Raw genomic sequence first — 18,419 nt, 5'->3', positions numbered from 1 at the left:
AACCTCAACAAAGAACCCTAAACTACCAAAATCCTCACTCTCATTACAAGATGGTTAATAAACCGCGTATTTTAGTGACTAAAAATAAAATTTGTTCAAACAATAATTAATTGCCCAAAATTTGGGGAAGCTCTACGACAAAGCCAATAGCCTGCCTGCTGTTCATTATATATTGTATGTGTTGTTCACAGACTAATTACTGCGGAGATATTAAGTTAAAAATAAACGTTGTATTTATTATATTAAATTCTGAACCAAAATAGACCGACTGGCAAATACGCAACGCATCCTCTACATTGATTGACCATTCTTTCTAAAACTTGCGGTATTGTAATTAAATCAACATTGAAATGATGTCCGTTATTTAAATATTCAAATGAGAAAATAACTTTTAGTATCATTAGTCGCTTTCGTTTGTAAACGTTAAATACAAAAACAGACAAAAATGAATTTCCTAAATAAAAAGAACACAGTTATGAAACGTATCAACATCATTAGACTGAAAGCCGTAAATCGCATCTTATGCTGGCAAATAATACACAAAACTACAATGTACTTAAAGATAACACCTGCAATCATTTTTTATTTGAAATCATCACATTTCTTTAAATTAAAAATAAAGCAAAACAAAGAACAACAAACAATCTTTTGAACATAAATATTCGAGTCCCAGTACGAAGTCAAGATCCTTAAATAAAGAAAAGTCAAGCACCGTTTGACGGGAGATTTTAAAGTCTTGTAAGTGTTTAATATAAAGTAAGCAGCTTCCTGTCAAAACAAATGATTTTGACAGATTCTCTGTGTAAAGATCTCGTTTTCATATGGGCTCTGAAAGTGCAAAACCTTAACAAGTACTTAACTATCAAACAGCAAAGTAAAAAATGGGTTAAAACAGAACACGTGTACCAGTAATTGTTTTAATTTTGTATGTTAAGTCATTAAAAAAATAAGGGCTTATTTATCTATGTAATATGTGTATACACGTTATTGAGAAAACTGATCATGTATTACTTTTGTGACACGTTTAGCATTTCAAAAGCTGCTCATTGGGTTAAATCAAAGCATTTTAACATAGAACAGGCAAAGATAAAAAACATGAATCTTATACCTTCGGCAATTTTCAAACTAGTCTACATGTGCGCAAGGTGGGATTATGTGCCATGTATATAAGTGTGTGTATATGTATATGTATACACATATACATATGTATATGTATATAAATGTATTTGACAATAAACGTTAATGATTTAAACGCAATATTTGCATGTAAATGAAATAATCTTTTGCCAGAAAGCCAAACCAAAATTAGTGTATCATTTTTATATGCATATACAATTCAGTTACTGATATTACGTACTCTTAACTGAAGTATATTAAGGCGAAATCGCCAGCTTCCAAGCAACTATAACAGAGTAGACACGACTTTCTAGACATTAGTAGCGTTGATCTGAGATTAGTGACTTTGACAAATTGAACCAAACAGGCCAAAACTGAAACATAAAATGAATACGGGTTTAAAAAAAAATAAAACACCACAAGATACAGTCAGATTCAAAAAAAGAAGTGCACTAAATGCTCGTCATCTAATTTCAGGATCAAATATTACTAGACAAATATTAAAAATGCTCAATGCACAGCCAAGGAGGCAGGCCCTCGTTTAAAGTTTTGCATCAAGCTTCAGATGATTTACAGAAAAAACAATGATTCAAGTATGCGCATAAGTGACGCAATTTAAAAACTTCAATGCATTTTTCCTAGCATTTAAGTAAACCTAAGTATTTCACGATAGTGCTTTCCATTTGAGAGGTCGGATACTACCATGATGTCAAGAGAAGGCTTCGACGCTAGATTTCTTTTTTTGTCAATAACGCCACCCAGCTGGTCCGCAGAGATTCTCCGTGTTGTATCTCGCGATCTCTTTGATTACGTCATATAAACAGAGTTGGTAGCGCGCACTGAATCAAGAACGTAAACACATGCACACCGTAGTAATAAACATCGCCATCGTCAGTAGCACATATTGCTGCAAATCGTACATGATTGTCAATAATCATAAATTAATGATATGCTATAGCCTTTTTCCAAAACTATAGAAAACCTGAGCTGAGCCACAGACAGTATATAACCACGTTAACAGCAAACGCAATGCCCGCAAAGGTCAGCAGCCCTGATTTGTATGTATTAAGGCGCTTGAAAGGAAACAATTCCACTTAGTTTGCTAATTGAAATCACGAAAATGAAATCGTTAAATAAATGCATGTAAAAGTGTAAATAATGTAAAACGTTTCTCTTTCTTTAAAACAACGTCTACCAACATGTTTTGAAAAAAATAAATATACGCCTTTAATAAATAAGAAATACATAAATTAATTAAATCACATAACGTTACATTTCTGTTACTTTATGTATAAATAGACCAATCCATAAGTCAAGTCTGTTACCTTTGGTGTTACAAAGAGTCAGTTTGCAACCTAGGTAGCAAAGTCAATCCTTTTGTAAATGTTGGTGTAAAATAAACTTGTCTTTAAGCTTTATGTAAACAATGCATGAGAGGGGGTTATGATTGCTGTTAACAGAGCACGAGAAAACATGTCTTCATTAAGCAGGCTACTTTTTGCTCAAAGTGGTCGTTCATAAGCATTATTCAGCAAACAGCAGACGACTTGTATAGGTGAGAATGACAGATGATGACCCCACCGAAAAGTAACCCGATCAGTTTAAAAACGAATCCGCTGAGGTAACCCTGTTTTGATGGGACAGGACGCCCGAAAATGCCGCCGAAACCCCCTGCGTGAAAGGCGGCAACGCAGGTCCGACTGTTTCAGAGATGAGAGTGGAGGGCGACGTGGAAGGCACTCCGAAACCACCGGTCCCCCCACTTGGCTGTACAGACTGCGAGTGCTGAGCCCCTGAGACAAAATAACCGGCTTGACCGGATAGTAAACTGACCGAAGACGTGCTGACGCCGTAAGTGTTTGTCAGGCTGATACCCCCTGCAGTGCTGGCCAGGATCGGACGAGGAAGCTCCCCGTTGCTCAGTTGGTCCATCCCCGAAAGGAAAGACCCATAAGCGTGTCCCTGGTTGAGAAATCCGGACGCAGATCCGTTATAATGCGCGTGATGCAGAGATAAAAATGGCGATATCTGCCAGTACAAAGGATTAGTTGATCTCTCGTTGAGCCCCAGACCTAGGGGTGCAAAACGAAGCCCCCTTTTTAGGGCCAGTTTCCCCCGGGAGGTAGCAGAGCGCCTCCGAAGTTTCCCGGTGGTCCCCCCGATGAAGACATCATCGCTTGACGGGTCCAGCATCCAGTAGTTTCCTTTCCCGGGATCATCGTAATGCCTTGGCACTTTAACGAAACATTTGTTGAGACTCAGATTATGCCGAATGGAGTTCTGCCAGCCTTGTTTGTGCTCTCTGTAGTAAGGGAAATTCTTCATGATGAACTCGTAGATGCCATTCAGTGTAAGCCGTTTCTCTGGACTCTGTCGGATAGCCATCATGATGAGCGCGTTGTAACTGAACGGCGGCTTATCGTACTTCCCGTTCTTATTTGGCTCTTTCGGTTGATCAGCGCTTTCCTCTTCTTCCAGGCGACATTCTTGCTTTTCAGGAGACGATGCCATTTCCTTCGTAGCCGCAGGTTTTGCCGTTTCAGACCCTGCAGGAAGACGTCCCTTTGCTAGGGACCCTGAGCTCGCCTTGTCACTTTTAGAAGGAAGCAGCAGGCTCTTGATACTAAACGAAGTGGATTTGGGAACCATTGTCGGCTCTTTCTGATCCCCCATGCCCAGTAATCACTGCGAGCCGTGGGTTTTGTGTGCGTAAAAAAAACAAAAGGTCAGACACGATCGGATCAGGACATTGCATGCATGAAGGAACTTCTAGGACAGAGGAGAGGTTGAAGCGGGACGGAGAAATTAGTAATTAAGGAGGTTCCCTCTTGCAGCCACATCATATAGGGGGAGGAGCTGATCACTAGCTCGCGATTTACCGATTAACGGAAAAATGCTGTAAAACAAAATGAATTTTAAAAAGTTTTGTTTTAAATCGATCGCATCGTGCAGGTAATATGTAAAATGCGCTGTCCAGAATACTGATAGTTCTTCATTTATTTTTGCTATATGTAGACTTATAAATTAGTACTAGAGAATATAAATTGAACAAAAGGATTTTCTCCTATTGAAAACATAATCAACACTATACTGATTTTAAGTGTGCGAACTATATCTTTACATCTAGGGGTGTAGCGTTTATTATATTTTACGCATTGTTTAAAAGTTTGTGGCCAAATTTTCACATTTAAGTATTTGTTTCTCTCTTTTTCTGGTACGGTGTCTGCCTGATTCCTGAAACAGAGAATGCAAAGCGAGAACAAAGACGGGTCGGGACGCCATTCTGTCGCAGGATCCTCACCACTTGTCTAAGCAGACTTCTGAAACACTTCCCCCTGTATTCCTTTGTACATGTCATTTCTTTAAGTTTCTCTATTGAAAGCAGTGTTGCATACGAAATATTGTACGTATATTATGTGTCTAGCCGATTGTATTCATACCTACAACTGAAAGTGAAACAAGAGTCACAGATATGAATATTTAATAGATATCTAGCTATCCTAGGCAGACACCGTGACCTCGTGGTTAAGGCATTTGACTTAAGAACTGGTGGGCTAACTCCTACCCCCAACTCAAAATGATATTGAGCGCTCAGATGAGATAACACATAATATGGAAACAGCTGGGCTGGGACGTCTTAGCCCGTTTCTTCAGATGCATTAATCACAGAAAAGTGCTACTATGTTAAGGAAGGCCATTTGTAGGAAATCTAGCGAACGCAGAAGTTACTTCCAACCTGTTTAGGTCACTTCACAGTCGGTTACAAAACCAACATTTTTTTTACGAACGTGCAGCCAAAGTTTCAGACGATCTGAAATTGTGTGTTAATAAAATACTTATTTTTATTTTTATTTTTATTTTAAATACATATATAGATGACAAGGTGCTACTTATGTAACGAGCACAAAGATTGACTCCATCGTTTAATCCTATACAGGATAGCTATGTAAAAATATGGCGTCACACTCGGAGCAGCCCAGTGAAAAGGCACAACTTTCAATCGGAGATGTCATCGTGTGCTGCTTCAGTGTGTCGTGACAGGTTTTCGCTCGGCCACACTGCGCGCTGCTGTTTTGAGACTCCGAGCAGCAGCTTTAAGCGCCATGGGGTATCTGCGCTACTGCCTTTCTCCTGCCCTTTTAAAGGGACGCATACCTTTTTCTCATTGGGTGGATATCCGCTGGGTTTTGACGTGTTAAAAGCATAATTTAAACATCTTCAATTACTGCGCGCTAATAGCCCGGCTAAAGAGATCAATACGCCAAGGTTAAAAGTATATTGAAAATAAACAAATAATGGGAAGATATGTCGGAAAATCCCTTGGCGTGTTTAAATAAATACATTTCTTGATTGGGCACTGACGAGCGGTTTTCATGCATGCTGCAGCTTTGTGACTGTTTAAAATTCCAACGATATTGCAGTATTTTTGAATGTAAAATAGTCGTGGTCGTGCTGGAATTAATTCCGATTTTTTTTCCCAAATTAATAAATTGCGCATAAATACCCGCAGATGTTCGTTTTCGTCTAGTCCAGCCTGACAGGAAAATATAGTTTGCCGTGAACATTTTAAGATGATACTCATTCAGTTTTATTTAAACAGTATAGAAAAAAAAAGTTTAAGGAATGCGTCTATCCAAAGCCCTAAAAAAGTCCAGGATATGATGTGGAATAATGCATACCAGTTAAACGAAAAAAGAAAATATAATGCACTAAAATGTAGAGGAAGCCGTGTCAATTACATTTGTAAAAATAAATGTCATGTATTATGCTATATATTGTGACAGACACCCTTGATTATAAAGAAAAGCCGTTTTCTTTTTATATTGGTAGTGTTGTGCATTCTAGAAATGCGATCGCAACAAAACAGCACTATTCAAAGTAAGCCTTTCTTATAATACCCCAATACCCGGACACAAACACCAGGCGGCATCGGTTAGTAGTGGTAGGCAAACTCCAACTTCTACCACTTTAAACTTTAATAAAATACTCCCGTTGCCAAAAGCTATTATCAAACACTAAACACATCTGTTAGAAACGCATCATGAAATAAATCATATTTAACAATTACATTTTTGGTGCAGCGCCGCAGAGCCTCCTGGGACGTCAGTGCTGTCAGTCGCTACAATATTAATATACAATGTATTTTGTATAGCGCTCCTCACTGAGCGCAGGCGCAGAGCGACGGCAGGAAATCTCATTCCAAATACAAGTAATAATAATAATTCATTACATTTATATAGCGCTTTTCTCAGTACTCAAAGTACAATATACTAATTACTAAATACAGAACTGGTATACATATAAATAGAGTTGCTAAAACACACAATATGTCGATAACACCTAAAAACAAAAATGTCAGACTATGTATGTAGTAAATTAAATAAATACGCATGCCATTTGAACGGAAGAACATGAACTCTTACTCAATGACGAAACAGACCTTCGGTGACCCAAAGGAGACGAGGTAGAAAAACGTCAGATGTTGCAAGAAAACGCCTCTGCTGCGTTGGTGACTGACAGGGGTGAAAAGAAAATAGAAATATGATCTCAAAATAGGCCCGAGACCACCGGATTAAAGAAAGAGAACTTTGGACGGGTACACTGTCTTTTTTTAATAAAAAGTCCACGGAGAAACAGGATTCTATTATTAAACAACGTCAGAGTGGTTTACACAGCCATCCATTCTGTTGATGGTTGTGGAAGTGTGGACCCATCCCAGCAACATTGGGCTCATGCCAAAGTCTGACACTTGCCCACCGCGGAAGAGCACGACAGTCTTCGGGATGCGGGAGAGTAACTCGTGGCAGACATGGAAGGGACTTCGCTCTTTCTAAGTTCTAGTGTTTCGGGTACTGCACTTCTTGTGCCCTGCGTTTGAATTTTGTTCTCTATTGCTTATTGACTTTGGTCCTTCTGTTCTCACAAATGGTAGGTCACCTTTTATAACGATGTATGCTAAACGCAGACAAAGTCCTCAATCCAAACAGACAGTGCCCAGGGTGCAATTCAAACCCTGGACCCGGTAATTATGATTCGCTGTCTACTGTGCCACCCTATTGGCTTACATGTTCAAACTCACCTATGGTTCGTAGTTAAGCAAATTTCAGTCGGTATAAGGGCATATTCCAAGAGTCATAGCTTAGCGTGTATGCCGTTGTTTGGTTTCCAGCCCTTTTTGAAATAAATTACTTAAATTAAATAAATAACACATTAACGTGTTCATCCAGAGGACAGTAGTCCATTCCAATCTAAAATAAACCACTTAGACAATGCACTTTTACTAAGTTTATTAAGGAGTGCCCGGTATATATGTCTTTATTATTCTGCCTCTTAGACATAGTTTGTTTTACGTATTTTTTCAGTACCAGTCATTAACTTGGAATCATAAATTTCAGATATCCATTTTAAGAGTTAATTTATTTCCTTTTAAAATGCATTTTTTTTTGTCCGCTTTCTTTAAACGCATCCCAGTTGATTCATTTTCTTCAAGACATTTCTTCTTGTTTTTCTAACCCGCTTACTCCAGTTGAAGCTCGCTTGGAATAAATGGCTAAAGGAGTAGGTGAGGAGATACTGTGGACCTATAAGAGCAACATCGAAGCCTAGTATTCTTATAGATAAAAAAAAAAAAAATTGGCCCGAGTAAATTCTTAGAGCTTTTCACGCAAATAGAGGTACTTAGGGATGTAAATGCTGTTGCATTTTCATTTTTTTTCTGTTGGCACATTCAGCCTGCCTTCACTAAAATGGCTCAAGCAAACAGAAGTGAAATAACGGGATTTCAAGTCAGAGGTGATATGTTGTTTGTGTACAACGGTACCATGTCTTCTTCACAGCTCCGGCTTTCAAGGACTTGAATCCAACTCTCAGTAAGCATCGACGTGAAGTTCGCAGGTTTCCTTCCGCTATAGTTACGATTACCCAGAAATATTATTTGGGTGTGGGTGTCAGTGCCAGGGGGCCCTGTGACGAACTGGAGCCATCCTCGGCATTACAACAGCTGATGAGCTTTATCTCCCTTCAGGCGTGAATCAGGTAGGTGGGTTAGAGAATGAAACGATACGTTAAGCCAAAATGAGTTGAACAATGGGTACATGGCACGCTGGAAAGGACCTTGGACGGGACGACGGCCCTTCAAAGTGCACACTCGCATAATACGTGGCAATTGCAGTTAGCTGTCCGTCTAATGGCCTAAGACTGAGAGATTTGCATTTCAGCAATTGAACACTAATTGAACATAATTAACCTAATTATGAACGGAATATTAAAAAAAATCATAATCGCTAAACATTTGTTTTTATAGTACAGTACTTATCTATTCTAATCGCGCTCTCAATGTACTTTTCAATGTATTAACAGTTTCCATCTGCTTCCACTTATAACATTGCTTTATGTGTTATATTCTTTACTCATTTGATTTCTTCACATGCCTAGAGAAAAAAGAAATATATTTTGGGATAGAATCACTACCCCAAATACATCATGTCGAAATATTTTAAGAACTGTATACACACATCAATTCAATAGCAATTTTAAATATTCTGAATGTAATTTAATTGTACGTTTTTTGCGTAAAGTATGTATCAACAAGTGCGACAGCTTAATAGATTTTTAAAATACCTTACGGCACATTCAAACTTCTGAAACTGGAAATTACGCGTCCATGCCCATCGATTCCTTTGAATATAAAATTCCCATGTCGGTAAATTATTTCGATTTTTCATCACAGTGTGGCTCCCTTGATTTTGTTGGTCGTTTAATAACTTTTCGTATAATGCAGGAGAGAATATTACCTAGAAGCATTTTCAGCACATTAGTTCAGTTTTATCGGCAAAGGCTGGATGCTACGGTTTGTTACCGCGCCGATAAAAAGCAGTTCTGCGGTTTCATAAAGCGTTAAAATAGCGACACCTGCTGCCGATTCACAGCAAAACAGTCACACCTAAAGTACAGCACAGTATTTCATACAGTATATACTATACTGTACCCAGCCATTCATTTCACTAGTCAAAAATAAAATCTGTGTATATAATTATTCGAGAACATAGTGAGATTTAAACTGTGAGTTATAGGATGCAGTGCCATAACGGCCACTAGAAGTGACGAGATGAGTCAACTTTGATCATTTTGACATAAAATGAAACAATGTTTAAAATTAATAAAAACATGAAATGACCGCAGGAATCTTTAGGTATCATGTTAAAGAATTTATTTTGTAATTTTAGAGCAATCCATCTATTCATCTATCCATTTCTTTTCCATTACAGTGCTACAGGGAACCACACCACACCAAACCTGGACATTTCGCTAAATAATAATAAGAAAAATAATGCACTTTACACAGCATGCTTAATTCTAAGAAATATACATAGTGACTGGGTTGATCAGGAGAGTTACTTTTGAGTATTGGGGCACCAACTGGGTGACACTGTTTATTAAACAAAAGCCATCAAGCATGCATGGTGGCCAAATGAAAGAGATGGCTGTAACAGCCCAACAAATAGACTTTCCTAGGTTTAGGGAGTATCATGAGTTGTGCAGGACCTCTGTCCAAGTCAGGTTCTGGGTGCAAACTGAGACGCCACCTTCTGGTTTTATAATAATAATAATGTTTTATTTATGTAGCGCCTTTCATACACTCAAGGACACTTTACAATTCAATACAAGACAGCAGAAATTACATACATGAAGAAGAAGAATACTCATTGAAGAGATTTGTTTTTAACAGCTGTTTGAAATTAATAATAGACTTTTCCATGTGAAGGCTGAGAGGGAGAGAATTCCAAGTTTTAGGGGCTATCACTCTGAAAGCTCTGCCACCCATAGTTATTAACCTGTATTTAGGTACAGTGAGTAACTTAGTGTCTGATGATCGTAATGCATGGGCAGGAGTGTAAAGAAGCAGCAGCTCACACAGATAGTGAGGGGCTAAACCATGAAGGGCTTTAAAAGTGAGAAGGATAATTTTATATTTGATTCTTGAAGAAACCGGTAACCAACTAGAAAGGACAGGGTCAGCTAAGGATGTTATGAATAGGATCGGTTGCCCTCACTGGGTGTCTTCTCAGAGCTTCAAGTGGAAAAGCAGAGAAAGTTAGTGTGACTGTGCCATCTCATTCCAGAGTGGTACCACTTACTTCAGAAGGACCAGGAAGGTGGTCCCCAGGCATGCATGCATGACATAGCACCTACTTAGCTCAGCCTCAGAGGTGTGAGCTCAAAGGAAAGTGTCAGCATTGGCATTGAGCATACACTGTTCATGCTGGACCACATACTTGTATGGCTACAGGCTCAAGAAACAGCAGATGACTCGGTGGTTGGAGTCCTGGTGGGAACAAAACCACTGGAGGGGTGTGCGATTGGACTCTAGAATGAACTTCTGTCCCAACAGGTACAGTAATACCTGAGCTGGTTGATTGCCCACTTAATGGCCAGGGCCTCCTGCTCAACTGTTACATATTTTCTGTCAACAGTTTCTGGCTCAGGTACATGATGGGGTATTTGGCTTCATCAATGACTTGGCTTAACATGGTTCACAGGCTGATGTCTGAGGTGGCGGTCTGTAAGAGAAAGTTTAGGAGAGATCAGAATGGAAGTTAAAATTAGAGCTGTCTTCAAATCACCGAATGCTACTTCTGTCTGTGGAATTTATGCCATGGTGTTAGGAGTCCGTTTTCTTGTGTAATCAAATCTCTGAGAAAAGGGGCGCAAACCTCCAATAACACCCAGCGAGACTTAGGAAGGCTTGCACTTGCCTTGTACCCAAGGGCAGACTTGAATGCCTGCATCCTTGGAACACTGATGTAACTCGCCCTCCACCCACCACATACCAAATAGTTGGCCTCAGTCAACCCAAAGTAACATTTCATGTGGTTGATCTGCAGACTGGTATCATGGATTGTGCAGGGGATGACCAGAGTGTGCTGTACATGCTCCTCTCAGGTGCTGAAATAGATGGCAATGTCATCAATGTAGGCAGCACTATAGTCATTATAGGGCTTGAGTAGTCTGTTCAAAGGGCAGGACGCAGTTACTGCCAGTGTCCACTGGGAATGCTGATCGTTTCCTTTGAGTCAGTGAGGGGGATCTGCCAATAGCCCTTGGTCATTTCGCACTATCCAGGTGCTCCAGGAGGTTGTCCACACTTGGTATGGAATAGATATCGAAACTGGAGACCTGGTTAACCCAACATATTATGGGGCTAGACCAGGGGCTATGACTCTCCTCAATGACTTCTAGATCCAGCATCTGCCTGATCTCCAGCCCCATCTTGATCTTCTTTGCCTCCAGGAGGCTGTACGGCCATTCCCTCGCCACAAATCCAGGCTGTAACGGAGGCAATTGTGTTCCCCAGCTTGCACTTCCACCAGGGTCTAAGGGTCTCCCCAAAATTGAGGTCACTGATGTCTGCAAAGAGTGCCTTTCCCGGGATTTGTGGAGGGTCACCACCCTTCCTTTCCTGTCACCGATGAGGAGACAGACATAGAAGATACACTCCCATGGGTACCACTTGGGTTAGGAGATCAAATAGTCCACCAATCCCTCCCATTCTTGCAATTTGTAAGGACCCTGCCAGAGGGCTTGGAATGAGAGGTGGGTATCAAGACCATAACCCTGTCCCCTTGGCAGAGTCTAGCTCCGTCATGAGGTCCGACTCCATGTGCTCTTTGACTAGAGGCCGCAGTCTGGCAAAGCAGTTATGCAATCCCACAATGTACTCTAGAATGTTGCTGGAGGGGGGAAGGCTACATCCTCCCATCCCTACTTTATGTAGTTGAGCAAGCTACGTGATACCTCCTTTAAAGCAGCTCAAACGGAGAAACCCATTAAGGCTTGTGGCAGCATATAGAAGGCAAATAAGACCAGTAGGGAAGAACTTGTCCCAATCTCTTCCATCTTCTCACGCCACTTTCTTCAGCATCGGCTTGAGAGTTTGATTGAGTTGCTCAACCAGACTGTCTGGTATGATATGCAGAGTAGCTTGGTGACCTCTTAACGTCCCCAACATAAAGTGTGTCCCCGATCCATGAGGACCTCCTTGGGGATTTTGATTCATGGAAAGACCTCCACCAGTTCTCAGGCAATTATCTTGGCACTAGTGACTTGCATGGGAATGGTCTGTGGGTAGCAGGTAGCGTAATCTACAAGGACTATTATGTATCTGTGACACTGTGCTGAGGGTTAAAGTGGCCTGACAAGAACAATGCCAATACTCTTGAATGGGATATTGATCAAAAGCATCAGAACGAGGGGTGTGAAGTCTCGTTGGGCTATCAACTTTAGTTGACACTCTGGGCAGGACCTGCATACGTGACACTTCTCTTTGTGAATACTAGGAAAATAAAATTTAACAGTAATCTGCTCCAAGGTTTTTATTGAGCCTAAATGGGCTCCTAGGAGATGGGCATTACAACCAAGCTGCTGCAGGACTAGAAAATGGCTCCACCTTTCTCCCTGATGTTCTACCATCTAAAACACTAGATCATTATTTAGCATGGAATGCGGCCCAGATGGCACAGAGTCATTAAGTGGCTGTCCTTTGATGGAAATCACAGCATTCCTTGCAAAATTTAGTGAGTAATTGTTCCACTGCTCTCATCTGAAATACAAGGGTAGGGAGCAATACTGAAGCTGCAGTGAGGCCAGTGGGTCTGATGTGACCCCTGGTGATGACTCAGGCTCCATGGGTGAGGGCACTGCTGACAAGTTAAGAAGGGGGCCAGGATCTTTGCTCAGTAATGCCAAGGCCAGTGCTGCTGGGTTCCAATTCTTTCAAAAATTAAAAGATAAGTCTCTATATCATCCCTGGGGTATGCTGCAGAAGTATTTGTGTTGGGCCTTGGGCTCATCCGATGCGTTGAGCTCTGGCTGCCTTGCATCTAACTTCAGTGAGGTCAGTCTGTTGAGTGGCCACTTGTAACTGTAATTAGGCCACTTGTTCAGCCAGGTCCACCGGGTCTCTCATCCTTGTACCAATCCTGCTGACTATGCCACTGTGACCTGCTTCACAACCCAGGAGAGTCACTTTAAAGCATTGGGGCACACACTGGGTGACCCTTTTTAATATACCAAAACCAACACAAAGTTTGCATAGTGGTGAAATGAAAAGGTCAGCTGCATTAGCCCAACAAATCAACTTTCCCTGGTTTAGGGAGCATCGGGAATAACACAGGAACTCTGCCCACATTAGGCAAAATGGAGCCTCCATCTTGCTGGACCATCTGGTCAATTCCCAGATGCGCATGAATACCTATATACTGTATATATTTATATTTACACAAGTACTGTATATACTGTACATATATAACTATGCTTGGGTTTTTCTGGGTTTTTTTTACACAAGGTTTCAGGTAACGGGAGCTTTGGAGTAAGGAGTACAACTGACAGGCTAATTTGTTTTTTTCTGTTAATTAATACATTAATGTTAATAATTCTTGTTAGTCATGTCTCTGAAGAGTGGAGATGTGATGACATAAAAGTAAGGCTTCCTCTTGACTCTGTATGCAGTATGTGACAATATTACTACTTCAGTACTTCTGCAATTATCACTGGAAAAAAGAGTTTAGTGTTGATGCATTTCAGATGTGGTGTCCTGGTTTTGAATTCTGCACCTCTGTTTTTGTGGAGTTTCATTACTGAGTATTCTGGCTTTCTTCCATTATCTCAAATACATGAAGGTTAGGTTACCTAGCAATTCTATACTATCACCATGTGAGTGTGAGTGTTGCATGGGTGGGCCCTGCAGTGTATGGGTTTTTTATTTTATTTTATTCCCTGTCATCAGTCCTGGCCCTTACCCCTATTACTGCAAATTGGATGAAGCAAGTTTGAAAATGTTATGATTTGATATCTAATAGTTGAGAGTTCAAAATTCATTGATGCAATGAATTTAAGTAAGCAGTGTATAGACGTGTCAGCTACAACCTTATTTAATCCTTTAACCTTGGTTGCAACTAATATATAGAATCTCATCTGGTACTTCATGTAAACTATTAATTCTCATATTTAGCAGCATAGCCTTCATTTAAAATGCAATTTGAGAATGAGAAGAAATCTGAATATCATCAAAGTTTGTAAGATCCAAGCTGTAATGACTTTGGTTTCATTTTAAATTTAGAAAGTATACTGTACCATCATTATATTTGTACAATGTCTGAAATGTGTCCATGAACCCACATATTATAAAGTGTGCATGCCATATTAGGTGGCCCAACATCCCAACCTCGACGACAGCTGGCTTCTTGCCGAGAAGGGAGGCTGTAATAGAAGAACAATGATGGACTTGCATCCTGACCAGGATGGGTGCGGGTGCCTTTCCTGAAAGGGATGCCTGCGCAGAAGACAGATGGTGTTTGCTTCCAAGGGGTTTGTATTCTCCCTGTATGTACAGTGGCTGTATCCCACTGGTAGAACACCCATATGGATACCCTCCATACAGGCTTGGAATTGCAGTCCCGTGGGACATCCCTGTGGAGACAATTGGGTTCTGACAGGGGAAGCTCCAGGGGATCATTATACCCTCTTTTGGTCCAGGCCCAGCAAAAAAGGAGCTGGGTTTCCTGTATGAGTAGTCTGAGTTGGAGTCGGGTGAAAGATGGATAAAGCTCACCTGGAGAAGTGGAAGGAGAAGGAAAAGAGAGAAGTGAGTTGTGTTTATTATTACAAAGAATCCTATTTGTAAGATACTTTATTATACTAAACCGTTTATTTGCACCCAAGATTTATGTCTGTGAGTGCAGGTTAGGTACATTGGCGATCCTAAATTGTCCCCAGTGTGTGCTTGGTGTGTGGGTGTGTGTGCCCTGCGGTGGGCTGGCGCCCTGCCCAGGGTTTGTTTCCTGCCTTGCACCCTCTGTTGGCTGGGATTGGCTCTGGCAGACCCCAGTGACCCTGTAGTTAGGATATAGCAGGTTGGATAATGGATGGATGGATGGTTTTGTCTGGGGTTTACACCCCCTAGTGGTCAGAGCAGTAGCTAGACTAAATAAGTGTAAGTGGCCTCAATAATTTGCAAGGAAATTGTGGCATACTATACCTGTATGTTATGTAAAATTTATTTATGTCAGCTTTGAAAAATGGAAGGGTCCCCTTTGAGGATTTTAGAAGGATAAGGCTAGCAGGTCATTACTTGCTGGTGATAGTATTCTTCTTTGTGTAACCTCCTTGGATGTGGAAGTAGTTTTTTTTCCCATAATTCTGCCTGAAAAGAGCTATAACATTATTGCTAGGTCAGAAAGAAATCTATAGAAAATGTTTTATAAAGACTAAAGGCGATGGATTGACAAATAGTGCCCTTGTGGACATGTCGTTTCTATTTGCTCCATGTCCTGCTCGTTTGTCCTCATCCTCCATGTAGGAGCAGAAGCAAGTCTGACAGTAATTTTGCTGACGCTCCTAAACACAACTTTCCGATGCTGGGACAGTTTTAAGTTGTTAGTATCTGAGGCCAGTCAAGGTAGTTCATGATCATATTTTATCTTGTGGTCATACAGACTTCTTTTTTAAATTGTTAAAACCATCGGAATGTTACAGCGTTTCTAGACTCAAACGCCTACTCCGATAATGTCTGGTAAGGTTTGCTTCTGTAACTGGAAAACAAGCGGATCTTTTTCTTTACACACAATAAGACATTTTTTCATATCTGATGGGCATGGTGCATTTACTAAATAATGCAAGTCATTCTGGGGCATGTCACATTTCCAAGATTGCAGGTATTAAAAGTCTAATATTTTTGAAACACAATGTAGGTTTTTAATGTAATGATTTGCTTAGCTGCATATTTTAAGAGCTCAGTGGAATACAGTAGTCATTTAGCACATTTCAAAAGATTTCCCATATTTCTCTCAAAAGTTAGTTAAATTCAAACTCGGTAACACAGTAAGGCCTACAATATTATTAAAGACTGGCTTTGTTTGGGCACTGCATAGCTACATAGATTAAAGCATTTACAGAGGTAAGTCCATCTGGTATTCTGTTTCCAAAATATAAAACCACGGACATTGTGAAAAGAGTGCGACTGAAGATTCCACTGCTCATTACCATTTTAAACCGCTTCTGTAGAGCTTAGTAGTCTTCTGGCAGACAATGTAGACCTTCTACCCCAATTATTTGCATGATTTAGCTTTTCCTAGGTTTTATTTTACCTAAAAATATGAACGACACTCAATTTTGCAAACTGGAGAAGACGATTCATTTAGAATCTTGTTTTTTTAATAGGTTGTCAAAGTATTTCTCCTGGACATTTTAGATATCCACGTCTTTGCTTAACATTATTTATTGATTCTGTATTTTGTTGGTGTAATTGACTTCCTGTAGGCTTTAGTGTTGATTACCCTTCTCCTTAACGTCCTCCAGTGTCCTCAAATAGAAGATTCGCTGCTCAGTTAAAAGTATTCAATTTTATCAATGTCTGAAAATTCTGAAGAATAAGAGTTAGCCTTTTCTGTTTATGAATAAACCAGTTACGGCATTCTGCACGATAACGTGCAGTGAATACACTTGACTTGAGCATTCCTATAGTTTTCATTCTCTTTCTCTGTTTAGCGTTCATTTGCTCAGAGGTTGATGCGCTTGCTGCTTCCTGAGCACCTCTTCTTTTCTCCAACCTAGCGGCCCACTGCTTCTCTTCTTTCGTCGGCATCTTTTTGCGTTAAAACTGATTAAATTAGTTTTTGTGTTGCAATGACTTAGTACTGCCTCAAAAATGATTAGCGAACGTGGTAGGGAATAAGAACGGCGCCCATACGTATGTGCTGCACGGCCGCCCTGCTGCGCGCTGCTGAGAGTTGATTCTACAATAAGATAAAAATAAAAAGAGTAGTAAAAATCATCACCCCGAAAGCGGATAGTAGACGTCACATAGTGTACGTGTACCAAATTTCAAGTCAATAGGTGAAACGGTTTGTGAGCTACAAGCGTTTTTAAAATCCTGGACAGACAAACGAACAGCCACGGTAGTGTATTATATAAGAAGATATGGACCGTAGTCTAATTACATTGGGACCACGATGGCACCCCAAACCTCAGACACAATCGCACGGACATGCATCCTGGGCTCAAAAAGGCAAGGTTTACTATGATAATAACACCTTGCACAGACTTCTTTCTTTCACAACTGCATGAACCAATACACTTTTCTCTATTTCTTCTCCACCCAGTAGAGCTTTGTCCTTCTTCCTCCCATCTCCAACTTGCCTGAGTGAGGCAGAGCGGTTTCTTTGATATCAGATCCAGGACTATTTCCAGTGCTAGAACATTTGAAGCACTCCTGGGCTGAGTGGAAGTCCTATGAAGTAAGGATTGTGAATCGCTGCAGCACCCCCTGGAGGCACCCATGCAATCCAACAGGGCTGCACACTGGGACTCCATTTCCCAGCATTCCCTGTGGGTATCTGAATGGGTACCAAAGCCCAGGGATGCTGCCATCAATATTATTGGAGGAGAAAGTAACCACAGAACATTGCATCCTCTGGCCATCCATTGAGTTGGCCTCCTGGCCAGGTAAGGGTCCCCGTTCCAGCCAGGCTGTGACTCCAGCCCACACGTGTCATTCATTACAACATATGCAGTATGTTGCATGCAGGATATGCTCTTTTGTGTCTGTGCCTGCGTGCTTGTTGATACCGAGTTATTTTCATCTGGTCTGAGGAGGTGCACAATTTACGAGTTTCATTATGCCATGTACGCAATGCATTATATGTGCACATGACAATAAACTTGAACTTGAAGAGGTCAGTATAGCTCAAACAATCCAATAGTATATGTTTCTCAGTTAGGATGGGGAGGAAAATGCTCATTTAATGGTGCAGGCAGCCCTGAATCTGCTGTGGAGATGTGACCACTTGTCAGACCAATGTGCATAGGCAACATGGACCACTGGAATCTAAAGAAAGTAAACGTATACATAAAAATCTGGGTGAAATACAATCAGATGAAACAGATACAAAACTCATTTTTGTGTTTCATTCTCCGTTAAAGTGGATTGGAGATGCACTTTAACCCTGTGATATAGTGGGTCCGTGGCTCATTAGGAAAGGTCAGTTTTTAAATAAATAATCGCCGTACTCACAGCTTAAAGAGGGGGAGTGGTAGTTTGGTCAGAGGGGTTCCTGGTATGCGATACAGGCTTGGGCGTTTTCGCACTGAAGTGCACAGGTGTGGGTTCGTCCAGGTCCATAAGTGATGTAGGGAACTGCTAATCGCCGTACCTGTGCCATGCTCCCATTATAAATAGTAAGATCATGAGTGCAGAAGGGAGATAGAAAGAAAAGAACGGAGGTTAAGGGAGAAGAAGGCTGGAGAGG

General features: G+C 40.7%; 1 protein-coding gene and 1 long non-coding RNA gene across 2 annotated transcripts in view; one reads left to right on the top strand and one right to left on the bottom strand.

Moving 5' to 3' along the window:
* The window catches only part of LOC120516774, a 37,478-nt gene that overhangs the window by 15,306 nt on the left and 3,753 nt on the right, over positions 1–18,419 (top strand). The gene's annotated exons all lie outside the window — the stretch shown is intronic.
* foxg1b (forkhead box G1b) lies at positions 584–3,902 on the bottom strand. The gene has a single exon (XM_039738704.1). The coding sequence runs from the start codon at positions 3,787–3,789 to the stop codon at positions 2,713–2,715; it is 1,077 nt and encodes a 358-aa protein (XP_039594638.1). The 5' UTR covers positions 3,790–3,902; the 3' UTR covers positions 584–2,712.

The sequence above is a fragment of the Polypterus senegalus genome, chromosome 16, assembly GCF_016835505.1.
Source record: "Polypterus senegalus isolate Bchr_013 chromosome 16, ASM1683550v1, whole genome shotgun sequence".
Classification (NCBI taxonomy): domain Eukaryota; kingdom Metazoa; phylum Chordata; class Cladistia; order Polypteriformes; family Polypteridae; genus Polypterus; species Polypterus senegalus.
This window is presented reverse-complemented; position numbering and strand designations above follow the sequence as displayed.

What these genes read in the sequence shown, in the direction of transcription:
- foxg1b (XM_039738704.1), bottom strand. Translation starts at nt 3,789, where the DNA reads ATGGGGGATCAGAAAGAGCCGACAATGGTTCCCAAATCCACTTCGTTT.